This window comes from Amborella trichopoda, chromosome 4 (genome assembly GCF_054954075.1).
Source record: "Amborella trichopoda isolate Santa Cruz 75 chromosome 4, AtrichopodaSantaCruz75HAP2 v2.0, whole genome shotgun sequence".
Classification (NCBI taxonomy): Eukaryota; Viridiplantae; Streptophyta; class Magnoliopsida; order Amborellales; family Amborellaceae; genus Amborella; species Amborella trichopoda.
Window position 1 is genome coordinate 24,513,718 of NC_142339.1, and position 18,541 is coordinate 24,532,258.

The following is an 18,541-nucleotide window of genomic DNA, read 5'->3' on the forward strand; positions in this document are numbered from 1 at the left end:
AAAAGATTGTTTATAGGTTGGAAAACCTTCTAATCGGTCATCTTGATATCAAGATGTATAAATATGCAAAATAAATTTTTTTTTTGAATCCACAAAATGGTGTACCTTACAACACATTATTTGGTTTGTTCTTTTCAAGATTTTCATGTGGTTATATATCCACTTGATTTGAACTATTTTTAGAATTTAAAATTTTATAATTAGAAAAAATAGATTATCAAGCCACCTTAATAATTTTTGATATCAAAATTACATTTATAATAAAATTTTTGAAATCAAAATTATAAAATTTAGAGGAGCGCCCTCAATTGCATAGTTTAAGGTGCAACCTTATGCAAACCACACCCAAATAAAATGGTCTTACAGATGCGTTCCCGAGGATAAAACCATTTCCTTGGTTTCCGTTTCTCTTGGAAGAGGAAGGGGGAATGATCGGTCTCTCGACTTCTTTCAAATCCCATCCATTATTGTTATTCAATATAACCTCTTCTCCTTCCAAGTCCAATGTTACTGTCATTAATAACGATTTCCTTGCCCCTAAATCCAATAATCCCGGTCTCCTCATCTCATTTCCCAGGTTAGGAATTGGAAGAAGAAAAAGCAGCAGCTGTCGAGAATTCCTCCCCCTCCTCACTCCAGGAAGCAGAGGCAGAATAATGACCGATTCGATCAACCAAACCTCTGCTTCTTCCACGTAAGTACACATCCGTGTTCCTTTCTTCTTCTCTCTCTGCATTTGGGCTTAACATCTTACTGTTTTGGCGACTAGGGGTTTTCAATTTTCATGGTTAAATTGTGTTCCTTGTATCCATTACAGAAGAAAGGGAAATAAGAGGTAATTAGTGTCTTAGGTTAATGAGTTGAAGTTGATATATGCCACTGTCGTCTATTTGTTCATGTTTTTCTTAATACTGAATGTTAAGAATAAATGCTATGAATTTTGACAATCTAGATTTGGCATGAAAAGGTGTACTGTGTCTTCTGATCTCTGGATTCTGATGTAGGAAACCCAGATTCCATTTTGCTTGTAAGCTTATCTTCTAAGCTGCCATTCCTAGCCTTTCTTTTGATATTATTGAGATAGATCTCCCTATTGAAAACTAAGTTATTGGGTTTTATCTGTGAGAAAATCTCTCTTTTTTCTGTATTAAACCTGTGGGAGGAATCCCATATATGTATACTGGTTACATTGTACAACCTGTGTGATACACAGAAAAGGAAAGAATACGTCCTGAATGATCATGGAAAGATCATCCTATCTAGTAAAAAGAATAAAGTAAATATACACAATTTCATACTCCCCCTCAAAGTCGTGATGGTTGGAAGCGAACCATTGAGAGTTTGGAAGCAAGGCTTGAGAAATGAGGAGCATTAGGGATTTCATAAAGAAGTCAGTAAGTTGTGTAGAAGATGAGATATATATGGAAGAGAGATTGTCCCCGCTAGATTTTCCTGTCGAACAAAATAACAATCTACTTCAATATGCTTGGTGCGCTCATGGAACTCTGGGGTCTTTGGAATATAAATTGTACTTTTGTTATCACAATATATTTAAGAAAACTCCACACTTAAGTCAATTACTAACCAACAAAGCCTGACAATCTCAGCCATTGTTTGGGCCATTGCTTGATACTTAGCTTCAACTGTTGACTGAAAATATGTTTCTGCTTTTTGCTCTTCCAAAAAAGAAAGGAGTCACAAAAAAAAATTACAAAAACCTATAGTAGAGTTTTGATCAGTAGTATTGCCTGCAAAATCATAGTAGAGTTCTGATCAGTAGTATCCCCTGCAAAATCAGAGTCAATGTAGGCACGAAGCTCAAGAGTGGAAGAAGAAAGCAATTGAGCATGATCAAAATTGTCTCGAATCTAACAAATGATACGTAAAACAACTGCCACGTGAGCAAAACGAGGGGCAGTCATGAATTAACTGACAAGATGAACAACATAAGCAATGACTGACCGAGAGATAATCAAATAAATCAAACTTCCAAAAAAAGTGCCTATAAAGTGTAGGATCAGAAAGAGGTTCACCATCTATAGAGCGAAGTTTGACATTAAGGTCAGTAGGTGTGGCAATGTGCTTTGTTTCATCCGTTAGATGAGCTTGAGAAATAACATATGTGGCATACTTGAATTGTGAGAGCAAATACCCATGAGGAGAATAAGCAACTTCTAGGCCCAAAAAAATATTTTAAGAATCCCAAATCTTTATCTTGAAAAGCTGACTAAGTTTATACTTGATTAGACGTATAGTAGCCTCATCATCACCAGAAATGATCATATCAGCAACATAGAGTAGGAGAATTGCATGACCTCTGAGTGTGATTGAGACAAACTTAGCCAGGTCATGATGGCTTTGTTGAAAACCCTTGTATAGACAACTGTAGAACTGAAATTTTCAAACCAAGCAGAAGGATCTTGTTTGAACCCATAGAGTGCGTGTCGTAGTCGACAAACTCTATTGGCAGAATCAGAAACCCCAGGAGGTACCTGCATAGATACTTCTTCTGCAAGTTCGCCATTAAGAAATGCATTGTTTACATCAAGCTGATATAGAGGCCATTGGTGAATAACAACTACATAAATCAAGGTGCAAACTATAGTCATGTGGGCAACAGGAGCAAAGGTTTCAGCAAAATCAATCCCAAATTGTTGATTATAACCTTTAACCGCAAGTTGTGCCTTATAGCTCTCGATACTGCCATCAACTTTAGTTTTGATTTTGTACACCCACCGGCACCCGATGTTTATTTTATCTTTGGGAAGAGGAACAAGATCCCAAGCATGCATTTTGTCGAGGGCAGTCAACTCTTTTGCCATGGAATGTTGCCACTCAGCCTGTTTGACAGTTTCTTCATAAGTCTGCAACTCAAAGTAAGAATGAACAAAGGCAAGAAATGCTCGGTACTTAGTTAAAAAGGTTTCATAATCAACAAAAGGTGCATGCAAAACCAAAACGTATAGGTAAAACAGGGACACGAGCACCACAACAGGTGTCTGTACAGGAGCAGTAGGTGCAGGTGCCTGAAGTGGTGCATCAGCAATAGTTGAGTGCTCTACGATTGGATCATCCATAGGAGGCATGTGCGAGGTTGCAGACACAATAGAAATATCATCAGAGAAAGGAGCAAGCAAAGAAGTGTAAGAAGAGTCAGCAGGTGGATAGGAATGAAAAGGAATATGTTCAGAAAATACTACATGTCGGGACATTAGAAGTTTCCTAGTCATAGGGTCATAACATCAATAACCCTTTTAGTGGTTAGGATAACCTAGGAAACAACATTTAATTATTTGGTAGACAGTTTGTCTTGTTCAGATACTGGCAACAGGACAAAGCATGTGTAATAAAAAATACGAAGAATTGAATAGTCTAGGGGTTGAGTAAACAATCATTCAAAAGGGGAACATCCAGACAAGACAATATAAGGTATAATATTAATCAAATAAAAACGGCTGTGCGAACAACTTCTGCCCAGATGCCTTTGCAACTGAGGTTGCTGAGAGTGGCTCATGCCGTTTCTAAAATGTGGAGATTTTTGCGTTCAACCATACCATTTTTTTCAGGAGTATAAGGACAAGATTTTTAGTGTTGAATTATTTTGTCAGAAATAAAATTTTGAAACATCCCACTAATATACTTCCCTCCAGAATCTGATCGTAAGACATTTTTTTGGTAGAAATTGAGTTTCACTGTATAAATAAAACCAGACAAAGATGTCATATATTTCAATGCGGTTATTCACAAAGAAAACCCAAGTATATTTGGTGTGATCATCAATAAAAATGACATAATACCGTGACCCCCTCTTTGATGCAAAAGGAGCTGGTCCTTAGAAATCAGTATGCACTAGATTAAACATAGAAGCAAAAATTGAATTGCTGCGAATGAATGGTAATTCATGCATTTTTTAAAGTTTGCGCGACTTGCAATCTTTAACGGTAGAGAGACTTTTTGAAGAAATAGAATAAATAATATTCAAGGCACTTATCCAAGAAGCCAATGCTAAAATCGATTGGGAAAAGGCTTATGATCATGTCGATTGGTCTCTTTTAGACGAACGTTGGCCAGGATGGGATTTGGTAACCGCTGGAGAAAATGGATGCAAGGCTGCATCACCAAGCCCCATTTCTCCATCCTCATAAATGGGAGCCCGAAAGGTTTCTTTCCTTCCTCGAGGGGCCTTCGCCAAGGGGACCCTCTGTCCCCCTTTCTCTTTGTTGTAGTCGCAGAGGTCTTCAGTAGGTCCATCTCTCGCCTCTACCAGGACGGCCTCCTTTCAGCCTTCCATTGTAGCACACGAGGTCCCTCGGTGTCTCATCTGCAATATGTAGATGATACACTTGTCTTCCTTGACGCCTCCCCACAGGAGATCGATAACCTGAGGCTGTTTCTCATTTGCTTCGAGACTGGCACAGGATTCAAAGTTAATTATGGACAAATCTAAGATGATGGGGGTGGGTCTCACGAGTCAAGAAATCAGAGCCCTTATTCCTTCTTGGGATTGCAAAGTAGAGGACCTTCCCACCACCTACTTGGGCATTCCTTTGGGCTTGGGGAAGCCCAAAAAAAGACAATGGGCTCAAATTATTGACAGGGTGGATAGGCGTCTGACCGGCTGGAAAGGGAGGTTTCTTTCCCTGGCAGGCCGATCCACGCTCGTCAAAGCCACTTTGGCCAATGCCCCGATCTACCTAATGTCCATTTTCCACATGCTAGCCTCGGTAGCTAAAAGGCTGGACCAGCTTATGAGAAACTTCCTCTGGTCTGGCCAAGGGGAAAAAACCAGACACCAGCTAATCTCTTGGGATACTGTCCGACTACCCAAATCCCAAGGAGGGCTCGGTATCAAGGATCTTAGGAAACATAACCTGGCTCTGCTAGGTAAATGGTGGTGGAGATTGGTAACTCAACCTATCTCCCTCTGGGCACAGGTCATTCGCTACAAATACAGAATCCCCACTCACAAGTGGGTGCCTGACAGGACTTCTCGCAGAAGGACCTCTGGTGCCTGGAAGTCCCTTGCTTCTTCTCTTGCTCTTTTCAACCATTCCATCTGTTTCCACCCCAAAGAAGGCTCGAGAGTACCTTTTTTGTCCGACCTTTGGATAGGACATACCCCTCTTAGGGATCTTTTCCCCTCTCTCTTTCATCTCTCTGTCAACAAAGAATCAACCATTACTGAAGAGATGGTCCTTTTAGGTGGCAGAAGGTCTTGGAACCGCTCCTTTAGAGGGAACCTAACCGAGGAAGAGGCTACACTGTTCATCTCTTTGTCCGCAACCTTATACCCCATCTTCTAATCTCCCTCTGGAATTGATTCACTGGTTTGGACTCTCTCTCCCTCAGGGAACTTCTCAGTAGCATCTTTCTACAACAAACTTATCCAACCCTCTACATACCCCCCACTGCTGTCCAATCCAAAGTCTGGTCAACCATTGCTCCTCCAAAAGTCTAAACCTTCAATTGGATAGCTTGCTGCCAACGGGCTCTCACCGTCGACCACCTTCAGCGAAGAGGACTTTCACTTCCAAATAGATGCACTTGGTGCCTACACGAGGAAGAGACTAACCCTCACCTTTTCCTACATTGCATCCTGGCTTTTGAACTCTGGATCTGTGTCCTTCAGCTGTTTAACTTTCAATGGGTTCTCCCATCCTCAGTCAAGGCTCTCATCTCTTCCTACTCCGGCCACCATTGGCCTAAGGCTGCCAGAACTTTGTGGAAGGCAGCTATCGCTGCAACCATTTGGGTAATTTGGATAGAGAGGAATGAGAGGATTTTCCAAGGCCACAAAAGAGATGTCCTTGCGTTGTTCCAGAAAGTTACATCCTTGGTAATTTTTTGGGCCTTTATTCACAAGGACTTTGTAGGGATTCCTCCTAACACGTTTCTCAGCCAGTGGGAGAATATTTTGAACCTTCAACCTCACAAGAAGCAAAGACCTCACAACTGGTTGGCCCCTCCAGTCAATGCCATCAAACTCAACTTTGATGGTTGTTCACTGGGAAACTCAGGGCCATTAGGGGTAGGAGGGGTTTTCCGTGATCACATCTGCAATATTCTTCTCACCTACTCGGAAAACGTGGGACATGGAGATTCCCAGTTTGCCGAAGCAATGGCTCTCTTGCTGGGTCTCAAAAGATTCAACTCCTCTTGGGGTCAACATTTGGTGGTGGAAAGAGACGCCCAAAACATCATCTCTTGGGCAGCAGGCACCTCCCCTTCTCCTTGGTACCTCTCCACGATTTTTGATGAAATCAACTATATATGCAGGGATATGCACGTCTTATGGTGGCATACTTGGCGGACGTCAAACGAGCTCGCTGATCTTCTTACTAAAGAAGGGGCACAGGCAAGTGTTGAAGACCCTGACCGGTCCATCTCCTTTTTTGCTCTGGACCATAGAGGCTTCCCTAGACTATAATTACCTTTTATTTTTACTGTACTTGTGCGTCTCTTATAAGCCCCTATTTTTCCTACTCTCTAACTTTTGTAGTTAGGCAGGACAGGGCCAATTTTTTGTATAGGGTCTACAAACCTATTTTTAGACCAAGGTACCCGCCTCGGGGGTACTCGAGGTCCTCTCTTCCCCTTTTCACTTGTACTCTCTCTCACAGATATACAAAGTTAACTTTATCAAAAAAAAAAAAAACTCCGAGAAAGCAAAAATTCTAATCAAGAAGTAGAAATATGACCCAAACGTTGATGCCACAGAGATCTTTTGTCAAGTATTTCAGCTCTGGCAGAAGTTTCAGAAGGAGTTTCCAAATGAAGATGATCCAGAAAGTAGAGGCCACCATCTTTATGCCCAGTCCCAATTAGTTTCCCTGACTGTGGTGACTGCTGATCGTACACATGACATCCAGAGGGAGTGAAAACAACATTACAATTGGAACGGGTAATCTGACCAACAGAAAGCAAGTTCAGAGCAATGGAGGGCACATGATAAACACTAGAAACATTCAATTTGCCAGAAGGATTAGGGGATGTAATAATTGAGCCCACCTTAAAAACTTTCATAGTGGTACCATTAGCAATACAAATGGTTTCAAAACAGGTTTGCAATCAACAAGAATAGACTCATATGATGAGAAGCGCCAGAGTCTATTAACCAAGAAGCTGAAGCAGTTTTACTTGAAAAAGTAGATGTAGTCCCTTTGGACGAACGAGATTGTGAGAGCAATGATTGCAATTGCTCTAGTGTGTGTCTCACTATTGTTGAGCCAATGCTAGCAAAAGATTCTAATTGCTCCATTGCAACAGGTAAAAAACTATCACAAAATTACCTTATGCATCCGGATCAGGCTTTGGTTGGACTGGAAACAACATGAACTACCTATTAAACAATAGGGACAAGGAACCCTTTTTTTGGGAGAAAAATTGGTCCGTCACAATTTACAAATGTAGTCCGCCACATATAAATGTGGTGCAACGCCAACGTTCCAAAGAAATAGTTGTCACTTATTCAAAAGGGTCGTGCAAAACAGCCCGTCAATGTTCAAAAGAAATAGTTGTCACTTATTCAATAGGGCTGTCACATGTACACAGAGGTACACTGTCACTTTTGTAAAGAGGTTCATGAAAAATGCTTGCAACAAAATGGTTCCAAAATTGGACTATTCAAAGAGTATTCAACCAATTAAAAAAATGCAAGGGAACCTATTGACTAGTGAACTGATTGAAAAAGGAAAGCAAGGGAATGAGCAAAGAACAATTTTTAGAGAGAAAAACAAAGAACGAATGAGCAAGAACAGGATGAGGTGCTACACAATATGCAATAGAAGCTTGATGAGCTATGTGGAAGGAAGAAAGTAACAATTTTACACTATCCAATTAGATTGTCTATAGAATTTTGAAAGTAACTGGTTGTTGGGCTGTCTGTTTCATATGTACTTTTACTACCGAGGATTGTAAAGTCCAATTGAAAGATTGAGCCATATGATTTATCCAAAAAAAAACAAGTATGATAAAATTATATAAGAAAGAAAAATCGAAGATCAAAGTGAGTCATTGGAGTTTCTCTCGAGGGCTTTGTAGTGAGATTAGTTAAATAATTGAATGAGAACAAAACATGTTCAGAGGCAAAAAAAATAAAATAAAAAAGGGAGGATATTCTATCTCGATTTGTGATGGCCATGTATCATGTATTGCATGTCCAAGAAACATGCATTTAACTTAGTTTGCTTAATGACTCTCTCTTTCAATGGAAGGGAGAAAAACGAAATATGCTCCGTAAAAAGCCGTAAGTGGGGCTGATAGGGATTCCTTTGATATAATTTTTTAAAATTGAAACTTGTTTTTCAAATCAGGTGTAGCCATGTCGATAATCGATTGATTAGGTAATTGATATCATGGGTTTCTTGCTCTGCCCTTGGAGGCTGGCCCACTTTTTTGGTGAGATATTTGACATTATGAGCCATGTTTGCGTATTGTGGACCCACATTTGGCGAGAAGCTAATTCTTTGGCTGATACCCTCGCATAAGAGGGAGCGGCATTGCCTTCTGGGAGTGGATCCCATTGGCTTTTTTGTACACAGTGGTTTCCTCGATCATAATATCACTACGAGGATGTATAGGATTTTTTGTATCTAACTCACCATCTTGGTGATATACGGCCCCATTAAAGGGTTATTTTTGTATACTTATTATTATCTGTTAATACAAGTTAATGCTTCTCAAATAAAAACTTCAGCCCAAAGTGATTTTAGAGAATGAGATCCTAGGAGTAATGACTAAGTATTTTATGTTACATGTCCGTTCAGTGATGAAAAAGTCGGCTACCTGGCTGCCTAAATGGCCTCACAGACAAACCGCCTAGGTCTGGGTGCCCACGTAGTGACACCCCTTTAATAAAATAAATAAATAAATAAATCAAATCCACCTAGACAAAAATTCAGTTATGTGTAATCTCTCTCTCTCTCTCTCTCTCTCTCTGTCTTTCTCTCTTTCTCTCTATCTCATCCAAAAGGAAAAAAAAAAAGAGAATGATCTTTAAGAATTTCATGCGAGGCCTTACGCACACGCATATGTGCGCATGCACACATACAGACACATACATTCACAGAATAAATACACGAAACACCGTATGCCCCCCACCCCAAGCCCTGCCCTTAGGGCTGCCTAAGTGTCTAGATGTGGCCGCCTGGGCGGTCAAGGCCACTAGTTGCCTAGAGGGCCACCTTTGACTTTTTGAACGTTGTATCCGTTCTTTGTGCTATACATTTGTTTCAAATCCAAGGACAAGGATGGGATGAATCTCGTCACAATTTGGATTTCATTTCATTGTCACCCAGATACTTTTGAAATTTTGTTTAATAACTATTCCTGCACAAGTGTTACCTCGCCAGACACCCTTGGAGGGGATCCTATGTAAGCCTTGCATATTTGTTTCCTTCTTAGATCAAGGATTCCTTTGAATCTCAAAATCCTATTTTTTGATTTTGATATCTTGATTATTGTGCACTTATTTTCCATGCTGCTTTTTGCATCTTCCCACCATCAAACGTGGTTTGCCCTAGCGAAAGCACTGGTTGTTGCTAATGAACTGATAACATGTAGGGGAGCCATAATTTTCTGTTTGTTGATCATGTTTGTAATTATAAGAGTATCAAGCACCAAGATTGTCTGGTATGCATAATTCTTTTAAGATATTGGAATCTTCAATACCTAATGATAGTATTTTTGTCTAATGGTGCAGATGCTTATGCACAAATACCAATTCTAGTTCTGAAATAGGAACACTACCACCTGATGTAACAGAGATTGTTGTAGTGCGCCATGGAGAGACGACATGGAATGCATCTGGAAGAATTCAGGTGGCCATTTATTCTTGATGGACAAAACAGAAAGTGTTGTATAAATTCTTGTGTGATTGGGATTGGGCCTGATGTTCTGTTTGTATGCATCAACGATGAATTTTATTTGAAGTGTGTTGCTGCTAGAGTTAAATATCTGATTTATGGGGGATCTGAGTAGGATAGTAATCAATGGGGAATCTGATTAGGATAGTAATCAATACCTAATGTATTGACTGAAAATAAATTTGGAAACTAGCAACATGAGCTTGATTGGGCTTGATGTTCTGCTTGTATGTAACTTTATTTGAAGTTTGTTGAACTGCTAGAGTTAAATATCTGATTTATGGGGAATCTGATTAGGATAGTAATCAATACCTAATATATCGACTTAAAATAAATTTGGAAAATAGCAACATAAGCTTTAGTGGCTCTCATGAATTCTTCTCAAATTCCTTAGATAGTCAATTCTAAATAATAGTCAACTCTACTTCTAAATCCTTTACACGAAGTTCTATTTATAATAAAAGACCTACTTAGAACTTAAGAAATCCTAATTCTTATTTGCAATTAAAAATCAAGGGTTTGACATACAATGTGAAAAGAAGAAAAACCCCAGTTTTGTGTACATGCTCTCTGAGACTGAGTAGAGGGTTTCACATTGCTTCCCACTTGCTGAGATTCAAGAAAAACTTAGACCCCGTGCTCCAGCAGTGGAGGTGACCCTGTGTGGGGTCTATGAAGTTCTTGGGGATAACCTGAGGCATGGGTATTTGGTAATTCTTATGGCTCCCTGTTTCTTGATTCTTCATGCATTGTATTTTTGTTTTTATTGCAAAGAATTGTAATGGCTTGTAAGAGAAGATCTTAGATTGCATTAAGTTTATTTCTATAAATTAAAGTTGTATTTTTGGACATATGTAAGTGATCTAGCCGGTATTGCAATAGAAAGAATGCAAAATTTGAAACTATACAAACTGTGCTTGATCACATTGCCCTTCTTTCAAGATGGTCCAGGCTATAATTGATGCTGGTCTACATGACCTCTAAGCGTCCTGCTTGATGAAGATTGAATGCTAGTCTTAAAGTTGAATAATGTCTTTTCTTGGATGTAGAGTAATTTACTACAGAACTTCATTAGCTGTTGTCATTATGTTTGTGTTCTTGGATTAAATATCAATGGAAATGTTAGAAAATGATGTTTGCAACTTTGCATGCTTATAAATACATCATCAAAGCATGTTCTGGACTATGATCCCCTTTCATAGAAAGTTCTGTTACACGGCTATGTTCGATGCCCTCCCTGACTTTTAAGCAATTTGTTTATAAGGGTCATTTGGATGTAGAGCTTAATGAGGTTGGACTACAACAAGCAATTGCAGTAAGTAGCAAATCATAAACATTATGGCTAGTGTAATAATTCAATTGTTTTTCATTTTTATGATGAAATTTGATTGGATATCTTCAAGGTTGCTGAACGCCTATCAAAGGAATCTGAAATTGCAGCTGTATACTCATCTGACTTGAAGCGAGCGTTCGACACTGCAAAGATAATTGCAGAAAAATGCAAATTAGCAGAGGTATTATGAATATGATTATACTTTCCACAGTTTGTACTTCTTATGTCACTTATTTAAGGAATTTCGGAGTAACATGGGAGGTAAGTGCTTGATTTACTTTTTGGATCCAAGGCTTCATGTAAACATGCTTGTTGAATCCTTCATTTACTTTTTGAATGCTTTATTTCCTCCACATGGAGAGCTTTGCGTGTGTTACCTTTTGAGTATCGTATTGAGGTCACCTGTATATAGCAAGCTCTTGAGAGTTCCTTAAATTTCAGTCCTTGTATCACACAAACTTATTTAACATAATAATACAATGGCCGCGCAAACTCCTTGCTGAATTAATGAAGATAAATAAATTGTATGTATATCTCGTTGACTTCATGAAGGCGTTGCAATGCCATGTCTTAAGTATTCATTTTCTTTGTCTCTAAGTAATCTCGTGGTTCGCGGTTCACCTAATATTTGTGACCGCAAAATTAGCCTTTTCAATTATTCTGAGCATCATACCTATAGAAAGTTTCTGACGCAAACCTAGTAGCTTGGAGCTAGGGTTTGGCAAAGAAGAAGCTAGGGAGATCCAAAATTAAAGAAAGATTGCAAAAATCAGAGATAGAAGAAGGAGCACTAACTGCTCTAGGGTTTTGAATAAAGTCCATAACAAGATGTTTCATTATGCTTGAGTACATCCCTTATATAAGAAAACCTTAAACAAAACCTAATCTTGGCCATCCATTGAATCTAATCATAGTCACTCATTATAAAAGACTTTAAGTGAATATAAGTAAATAAGAGACTGTTGAAATACTTCTTATGCCCCCTGAGTAAATAAAATAACTCAATAAATAAATAAAAGACATAAAAGGACAGTTTCGATGACTTTTTTTTCCCTTCTGTGATTGCTCTTGTAAACTTTAAGCTTGTCTGTCTTATCTAGATACTTGAGAGCAATATTCTGGACTGCATCAGTTTCATTGTTAGTTTTCTACCATTTTTATTATCCAAATTTGATAAATTTCTTTTTTTGGGCATCAAAACCTGTTGTTATCCATCACTGTGTACTTATCATATCTGTGACTGGGGAATGCTAGAAATTTAATTTCTCTCATAACCTGGGTAGATGGTTATATGGAGAAGATGTGGTCATCATCATCTAAGCCTTACCTCAATTATTTGGGGTTTGCTACATAAATCTTGTTCCTCCATTTTTCTCTATGAAGGAAGCATGGAGAGGATGGGATCATGAAGGAAATATTCTTTTTCTATAGTCCTTAAAATTCTCATTGATATGCCCTCGTAATTTGGAATGAAAGTTTTTTTGCAGATAAAAGAGCTAGGCCTTGTTGGACTGCATTGGAGATTTATCTAATCAGAACCATTAGAAAACATTGTCCAAATGATTACTTTATATAGCATGAAATAAAAATGGGAGAAGGATAAGGTTGGTGCCAGTGTTCTCCACATTTACTAAATAGAAGGCTACGGAACAAAAATGGGAAAGATAAATCCTAGAAGGGTTGCATGAACCAACAGACTATGGAAACCGTAAATGTCAGCCCAAAGACCTCATAAATCTTTTGAAAAATGGATTTATGTTGAAGGCGGAATAATATAAGTTGTTATGATCTAGCAATGGGTGAGATTTATGCAAATATAGGTTGTGCTAGACAGTTCACTTCTCAACAGGAACACGAAAACATATGGAACTTGATGCTTGAAATTGAAGTTGAGCAGTTCAAGAAATGGAAGTGAAACTTCCTAGGAAGAAAATTCCTCAAAGGAAAGCCCTTTCTAAAATCCAACTCTTAAGAAACTTTTAAATAAGGTGTACTGACTAACATAGAAGAAAAGAAAAGGAAAAATAATTCTTTGAGCAGAAGCTGGTCGAAATGCTATAAAATAGCCCATGTATGGGGGAAATATTATTTTGGATTCATACCCGCCAAGAAAAACAATGTCTTTGCTTGAGATTCCGCTTCCTATCTTTGTCAAACCAATAAGTTTGCACTTTGCTATTTTGTGATATCAATTGCTGGCTCTCAAATCATGTTAGAAAAACCTTCATGTATTGGTAATTGAAGGGCAATGAACAGATTGCGGAAAGCCCTTAAAAATTTGAGTGGCCCAAGCGAATGGCTCCTACTTGGAGAATAACTTCACTAATCAGATTGAATGTGGCACTTGTGAACTTTATATGCAGCAAATTATTGGAAGAATGACCTCAGCCAATAACATGATGACTTATGAGGCTACATGCGTTATAATGTCCGACAATGCAACAATATAAATAACACGGGAGAAGCATGTGAAAAAATGAATTACATGTGGATGCGCCATTTTTTTCATTGTTTATAATCTTTATATTTATTTTTTCCTGTCCTAAATTTCAGCTTCTGTGTCTTATAATATTTTTAAATAATATAATATTTTTGAATTTTTTCATGTCGTGGCCACTTTTCTTAAGGAATTCTCATTCCTAACCAAATTGAAATTGGTGCTGAAGTGAATTTCAATAGTTTATGCCATGCACACATTTCAAACGATTATGTGGGACACATCTACTACAGCTGAAATTGAAATGAAGACATGTTCCAAAGCGTGACTGAATTTCTCATTCCCCTTTAATTGACTAGAATTGCCCTTTAAAGAGTTGCCATTCTAACAGAAGTATTTCAACCTCCAGCTGCAAGGTTTTGGCACCAAAATATCTTTGAAAGCAAGAAATTCCTTACATCATTACTATACGTGAAGAATCTTATCTCCGACTATCTATACACTTCTAACTTGCATCAACTTTAGATCTATAGTGTTCCGGAACAAAAATAGTAATTTTTCTCTTTTGTCAAGGTCCGTCATTTCCTGATGCCTCCATGGTTTTCCTCCCTCCGTTTTTCTCCTTTTTGTTATTTTTCCTCGTTTACCTTGTGGAGATGTCATTATTTTCAATATTATTTTGCCTCATTGTTTTCCTTGTCTGGTCCCCACATTCCCTCCTCAATTCTTTGAATATTATTAATTTTGACCTTCCTCTTTTAAGTTTCCCTATTCATACCTTTTGTTTGGAAAATCACCAGAGACCCCACATGTCTAAGTCCAACCTTGTTTCAACCTTTGGGCCAAACCTTGATGTAGAAACCTCAACTCAGGACCGCAATGAGACCATGCCAAGGATCCTGTGCAGCCTTATTTGATTAACAGATTGATTCATGCACCCTAGTGTAAGATTGACACGAACTGATTGGTGCAAACAACAAAAGAAATTACGAGGGCCAGGCTTTAGAGGAGCCTCAAAGAACCTAAAGTTGCAACTTGTTTGCTAACAAAACAAGCCGAAATTTCTGCTGTAGTAAATGAGAAAGTACTATATAATGTAGTTAAAGAATATTTCTCAATCATCACTAGTAGCACCTTGATGCACTGAACAATCCTTCAATCGGTCAAGACAATTCTCTGCATTTTGACCCAATCAAACCACCTGTTGACGACCGCCTTTATGATGATCCACATCCCAAGGTCGCGATAAGATCTGGGAGGGGAAGGCAGATTTTTTGAGGTAGTTTATTTTTAGTTTGTTGCTGTTTTTACATTTTATTGATTTCCAGTGTTTTATTTGAAGTTAGGGACCTTTTATGTTTTATTTTAAGTGAAGCGATTTATAGGGTATTTTTATAATGTTTTAACTTAGGTGTGGGTAGTTTTGGTCTTCGTTATTAATAAATAATAAAAGGGCCTGGGCTGGTTGCTGAAACTTTTAGGGTTTGAACGGTAAAAATGGGTGTGAACACTAAAACCAGGCCCTATCTAGGGTTTCGGGTCTCTTCTTTGTGCAAGGAAAGCTAGGTCCACTGAAATTTGGCTTGTTATGATGGTTTATTGAATTTATTTTGCTGCTTTTTTTTTTCTTGCATCAATTGGTAAGGTTTTCTTTAATAACAAAGTTGGGTACCTACAACGGAGTTTAGGATTTGCTGATTTTAGGCTTAATTTTGCCAAATCAGTCTAGTACTTGCTGATTTCAACTAGGGTTTGTCGGTTCTCTTCCTAGGTTTTGTGATTTTGGTGAACTTATGGCACCAAGAAGAAATCAAGGTAGAGATATTCATATGGATCCACCTCGTGATGAGCGAGATCGGTAGATAGAGGATCCAAGTTGACAAGTTCAGGAACTTACAAGGTGGCTTGCAGGCATCGATCGTGGGCAAGATGAAGTTTTGCTTAGGGTTGGCAATGGACCTGGGGCCCGATGAGTCAGATCTGGATATGGGGCGGGTCAGGTCCGGGTCCAAATATTAGATCCAAACATTATTTGGGTCCGGGTTTGGGTCCATGGGACCCGACCCAAATAGTGTTATTATATAAATAATAACTTTTTTTGAGAGAATATAACTTGTATTAAGAGTAAGGAAAGAGTATACAAAGAGGACCATAATTACAGGGTCAGTCGGTCAGATGTGTACATGAAAGAAAATTAGATACAAAATTCTGTGCGAGATAATTTGCATCCTCAATCTGAGAAATCGAGAATGTAACAGTGTACAAAAAAGGTTTTCGATTCCAATCTCAGTGGGAGTTGCTGCTTCATCTTTGGCGAGGGAATCAACCAGTGACTTTGCTTCACGACATATATGAGTCCAAAAAACTTCAATTGAGCTGATAGTGTCGTGGAATTCATCGAAGATATGAGCTAGTCTCCAAGGAGGATCAGCTGAGCCCGAGGCCCAAGCAATGATGGATTTGGAGTCACCTTCAATGGCAATGTGATTATCCCTCTCAGGTCTAAACAACCTTATGCATTCAAGCAATGCAGTAGCCTCTGCTGTTGTGTTGTCATTGAAACCAATGTTTTTGGAGAGGGAGCAGAAGGTGTGACCGGAGTGGTCCTTGAATAGGCCTCCAACCCCGACAAGTCCTGGATTTCCTAGGGAACATTCATCGAAATTAAGTTTGATCCAACCTGGTTGGGGGGGTCTCCATAGTGAGGTTAGATGGCACAACTGGAGCCAATTAAGCCAGAAATCTGAGGTCGAAAAAGCTCTAAAGTGCTTGAGGTTCTTGGTCCAGAAAATGACCAAGGCTAACACTTTCTCCTTAAGGCTGGCTGCTGAGATACTTTCATCTCTAAAGATTCTATGGTTTCTTTCGATCCAAATGGACCATAAAGTGGCGGAGACCATGGCCTTCCATAAAATGGTTCCAGCTTTGGGCCATGGGAGAGATTGAGAGAGGATGAAGAGGCCAGGGATAGACTGAGGGGTGACTCAAACCCAGCCAAAGAGTGGAAGAATTTGCCCCCAAATAATATTTAATATATATTAATTATAATATTTGAAAAATACATGTATGCATTCGGCATACATTTAAATATATTTAAATATATATTCTTTTTATTTTTAGGTCCAATTAGGTCGGGTCCGGGTCTGGGTCCGGCCGGACCCCGACATGTTGCCACCCCTAGTTTTTCCCGTCCAAGATGATATTGAGTACAACCCTCTTCAGGATTGTGCTTCGCGAGATGAGTCGAGTGAAGGGAAATATGATCGGAGGAATAGGCAGGTCTCGAAATCCATAGATCTAAAGTAAATATTCTTGATTTTGAAGGAAAGTCTTAGGTAGATGACTTTATAGACTGATTAAAAAAAGTAGAGATGGTCTTTGATTATAAGGATGCAACAAAGAATGAAAAAGTCAAAATTATTGCCATTAAATTGAAGGAAAGTACTTCGGCATGGTGGGAACTGCTGAGAGCAAGGCGAGAAAAAAAGGGAAAAACATAAAATTGTGTCATGGGAGAAGATGAGGCAAACAATGAAGGAAAAATAACTTCTTGAAAATTATTTACAGTCTTTATATTTAAAGATACATGTGTTGTGTTAAGGATCTAGGTCGGCGGATAAATACACATATGAGTTTCACCTTTTGACTGCCCGTAGCGATGTGATCGAGCAGAGGAGTAGTCCATTTCCAGGTATGTGAATAGACCGTGCCAATTAATTCAAGATGTCATAGTTTTGCAGCAGTATTGGACCCTTGATGAGATTTATAACCTTGCAAAGAGGGTTGAAACTTAGAAGTAACGACCCTCAAACAGGTCGTGTGCGGGTCCGAGTGATAGGAAAAATAGGATAGAAACCATGGTGGTGCTTTCGGAAGAGAAGGCAGTGTGACGGGTGCTGGTTTGACAGCTCACACTATTGGAACAACCACCAGCAAGGCGCCCTAGACCAAAAAGTGGTTGTTTAGGGATTCAAGCAACCAGAAAGGGGCATCAAGTGCTACAAGTGTTCGTGCATCGGGCATGTCTCATCACAGTGCTTAATCGGAAGTTTGTTAACCTTTATGCAGAGTTTTATGATGAGGAAAATAAGCACTCTTTTGAAGGTAATCCAATCTACGATGACTGTTTGTTGAAGGGGACCCTAAAGTGACCTATAGTGATCATGGAAGGCATTGGTGTTCAGGAATAACATGATTACGCCATGGATTGTGGAGGAAACTGACTAGTTGCTCAAAAAATATTTCATACACATTGTACTGCATATGGGAAAGTGGGTAATCTAATCATTGATGAGGAAGTTCAATGATGCCATACTGGATGAGTTTCCAGGGGATTTCCAATATCACATCGACCTCATCGTTGGTTTGAGTCTCCCAAATAAAGTGACCTATAGAATGAGCCCTAAGGAGCATTAGGAGTTACAGAGGCAAGTTTCAAAGTTGCTGCAGAAAGGATTTATTAGCGAGGGTATGTGCCAATGTGCAGCGCCAGCATTGTTGTTGCTCAAGAACGATGGTTCCTGGCATATGTGTGTGGACAACAGGGTGATTAATAAAATTACCATAGAACACCACTTCCCGATACCACGCTTAGATGATATGTTGGACAATTGGTAGGAGGTATAATTTTTTCTTTTTCTTTAAAATAGACTTGAGAAGTGGTTACTATCAAATCAGAATTAGGCTGGGTGATGAATGGAGGACAGCATTTAAGACACGAGGGGGATTGTATGAGTGACTGTTTATGCCATTCGGGTTATCAAATGCACCTAGCACCTTTATGAGGCTCATGAGTCAAGTCTTTAACCAGGTGTAGGAAAGTTTGTGGTGGTATTCTTTGATGATATCCTCATATCATCAAACAACACTAGTGAAGGGCAACATCTGGACCATCTAAGGCTTGTGTTG

The 18,541-nt window shown here is 39.0% G+C and overlaps 1 protein-coding gene across 6 annotated transcripts in view; it reads left to right on the forward strand.

Annotated features, from left to right (window-relative positions):
• The first annotated feature begins 412 nt into the window (after positions 1-412).
• Positions 413-18,541, forward strand: part of LOC18425309 (Phosphoglycerate mutase family protein) — a 78,127-nt gene continuing 59,998 nt past the window's right edge. For all 6 annotated transcript variants that reach the window (XM_011631009.3, XM_006829873.4, XM_020661972.2 and 3 more), the window contains exons 1-4: positions 413-694; positions 9,701-9,818; positions 11,128-11,178; positions 11,267-11,377. In XM_011631009.3, coding sequence (XP_011629311.1) covers positions 429-694; positions 9,701-9,818; positions 11,128-11,178; positions 11,267-11,377 — 546 coding nt within the window. In that variant the 5' untranslated portion in view covers positions 413-428. The remainder of the gene's footprint in view (positions 695-9,700; positions 9,819-11,127; positions 11,179-11,266; positions 11,378-18,541) is intronic.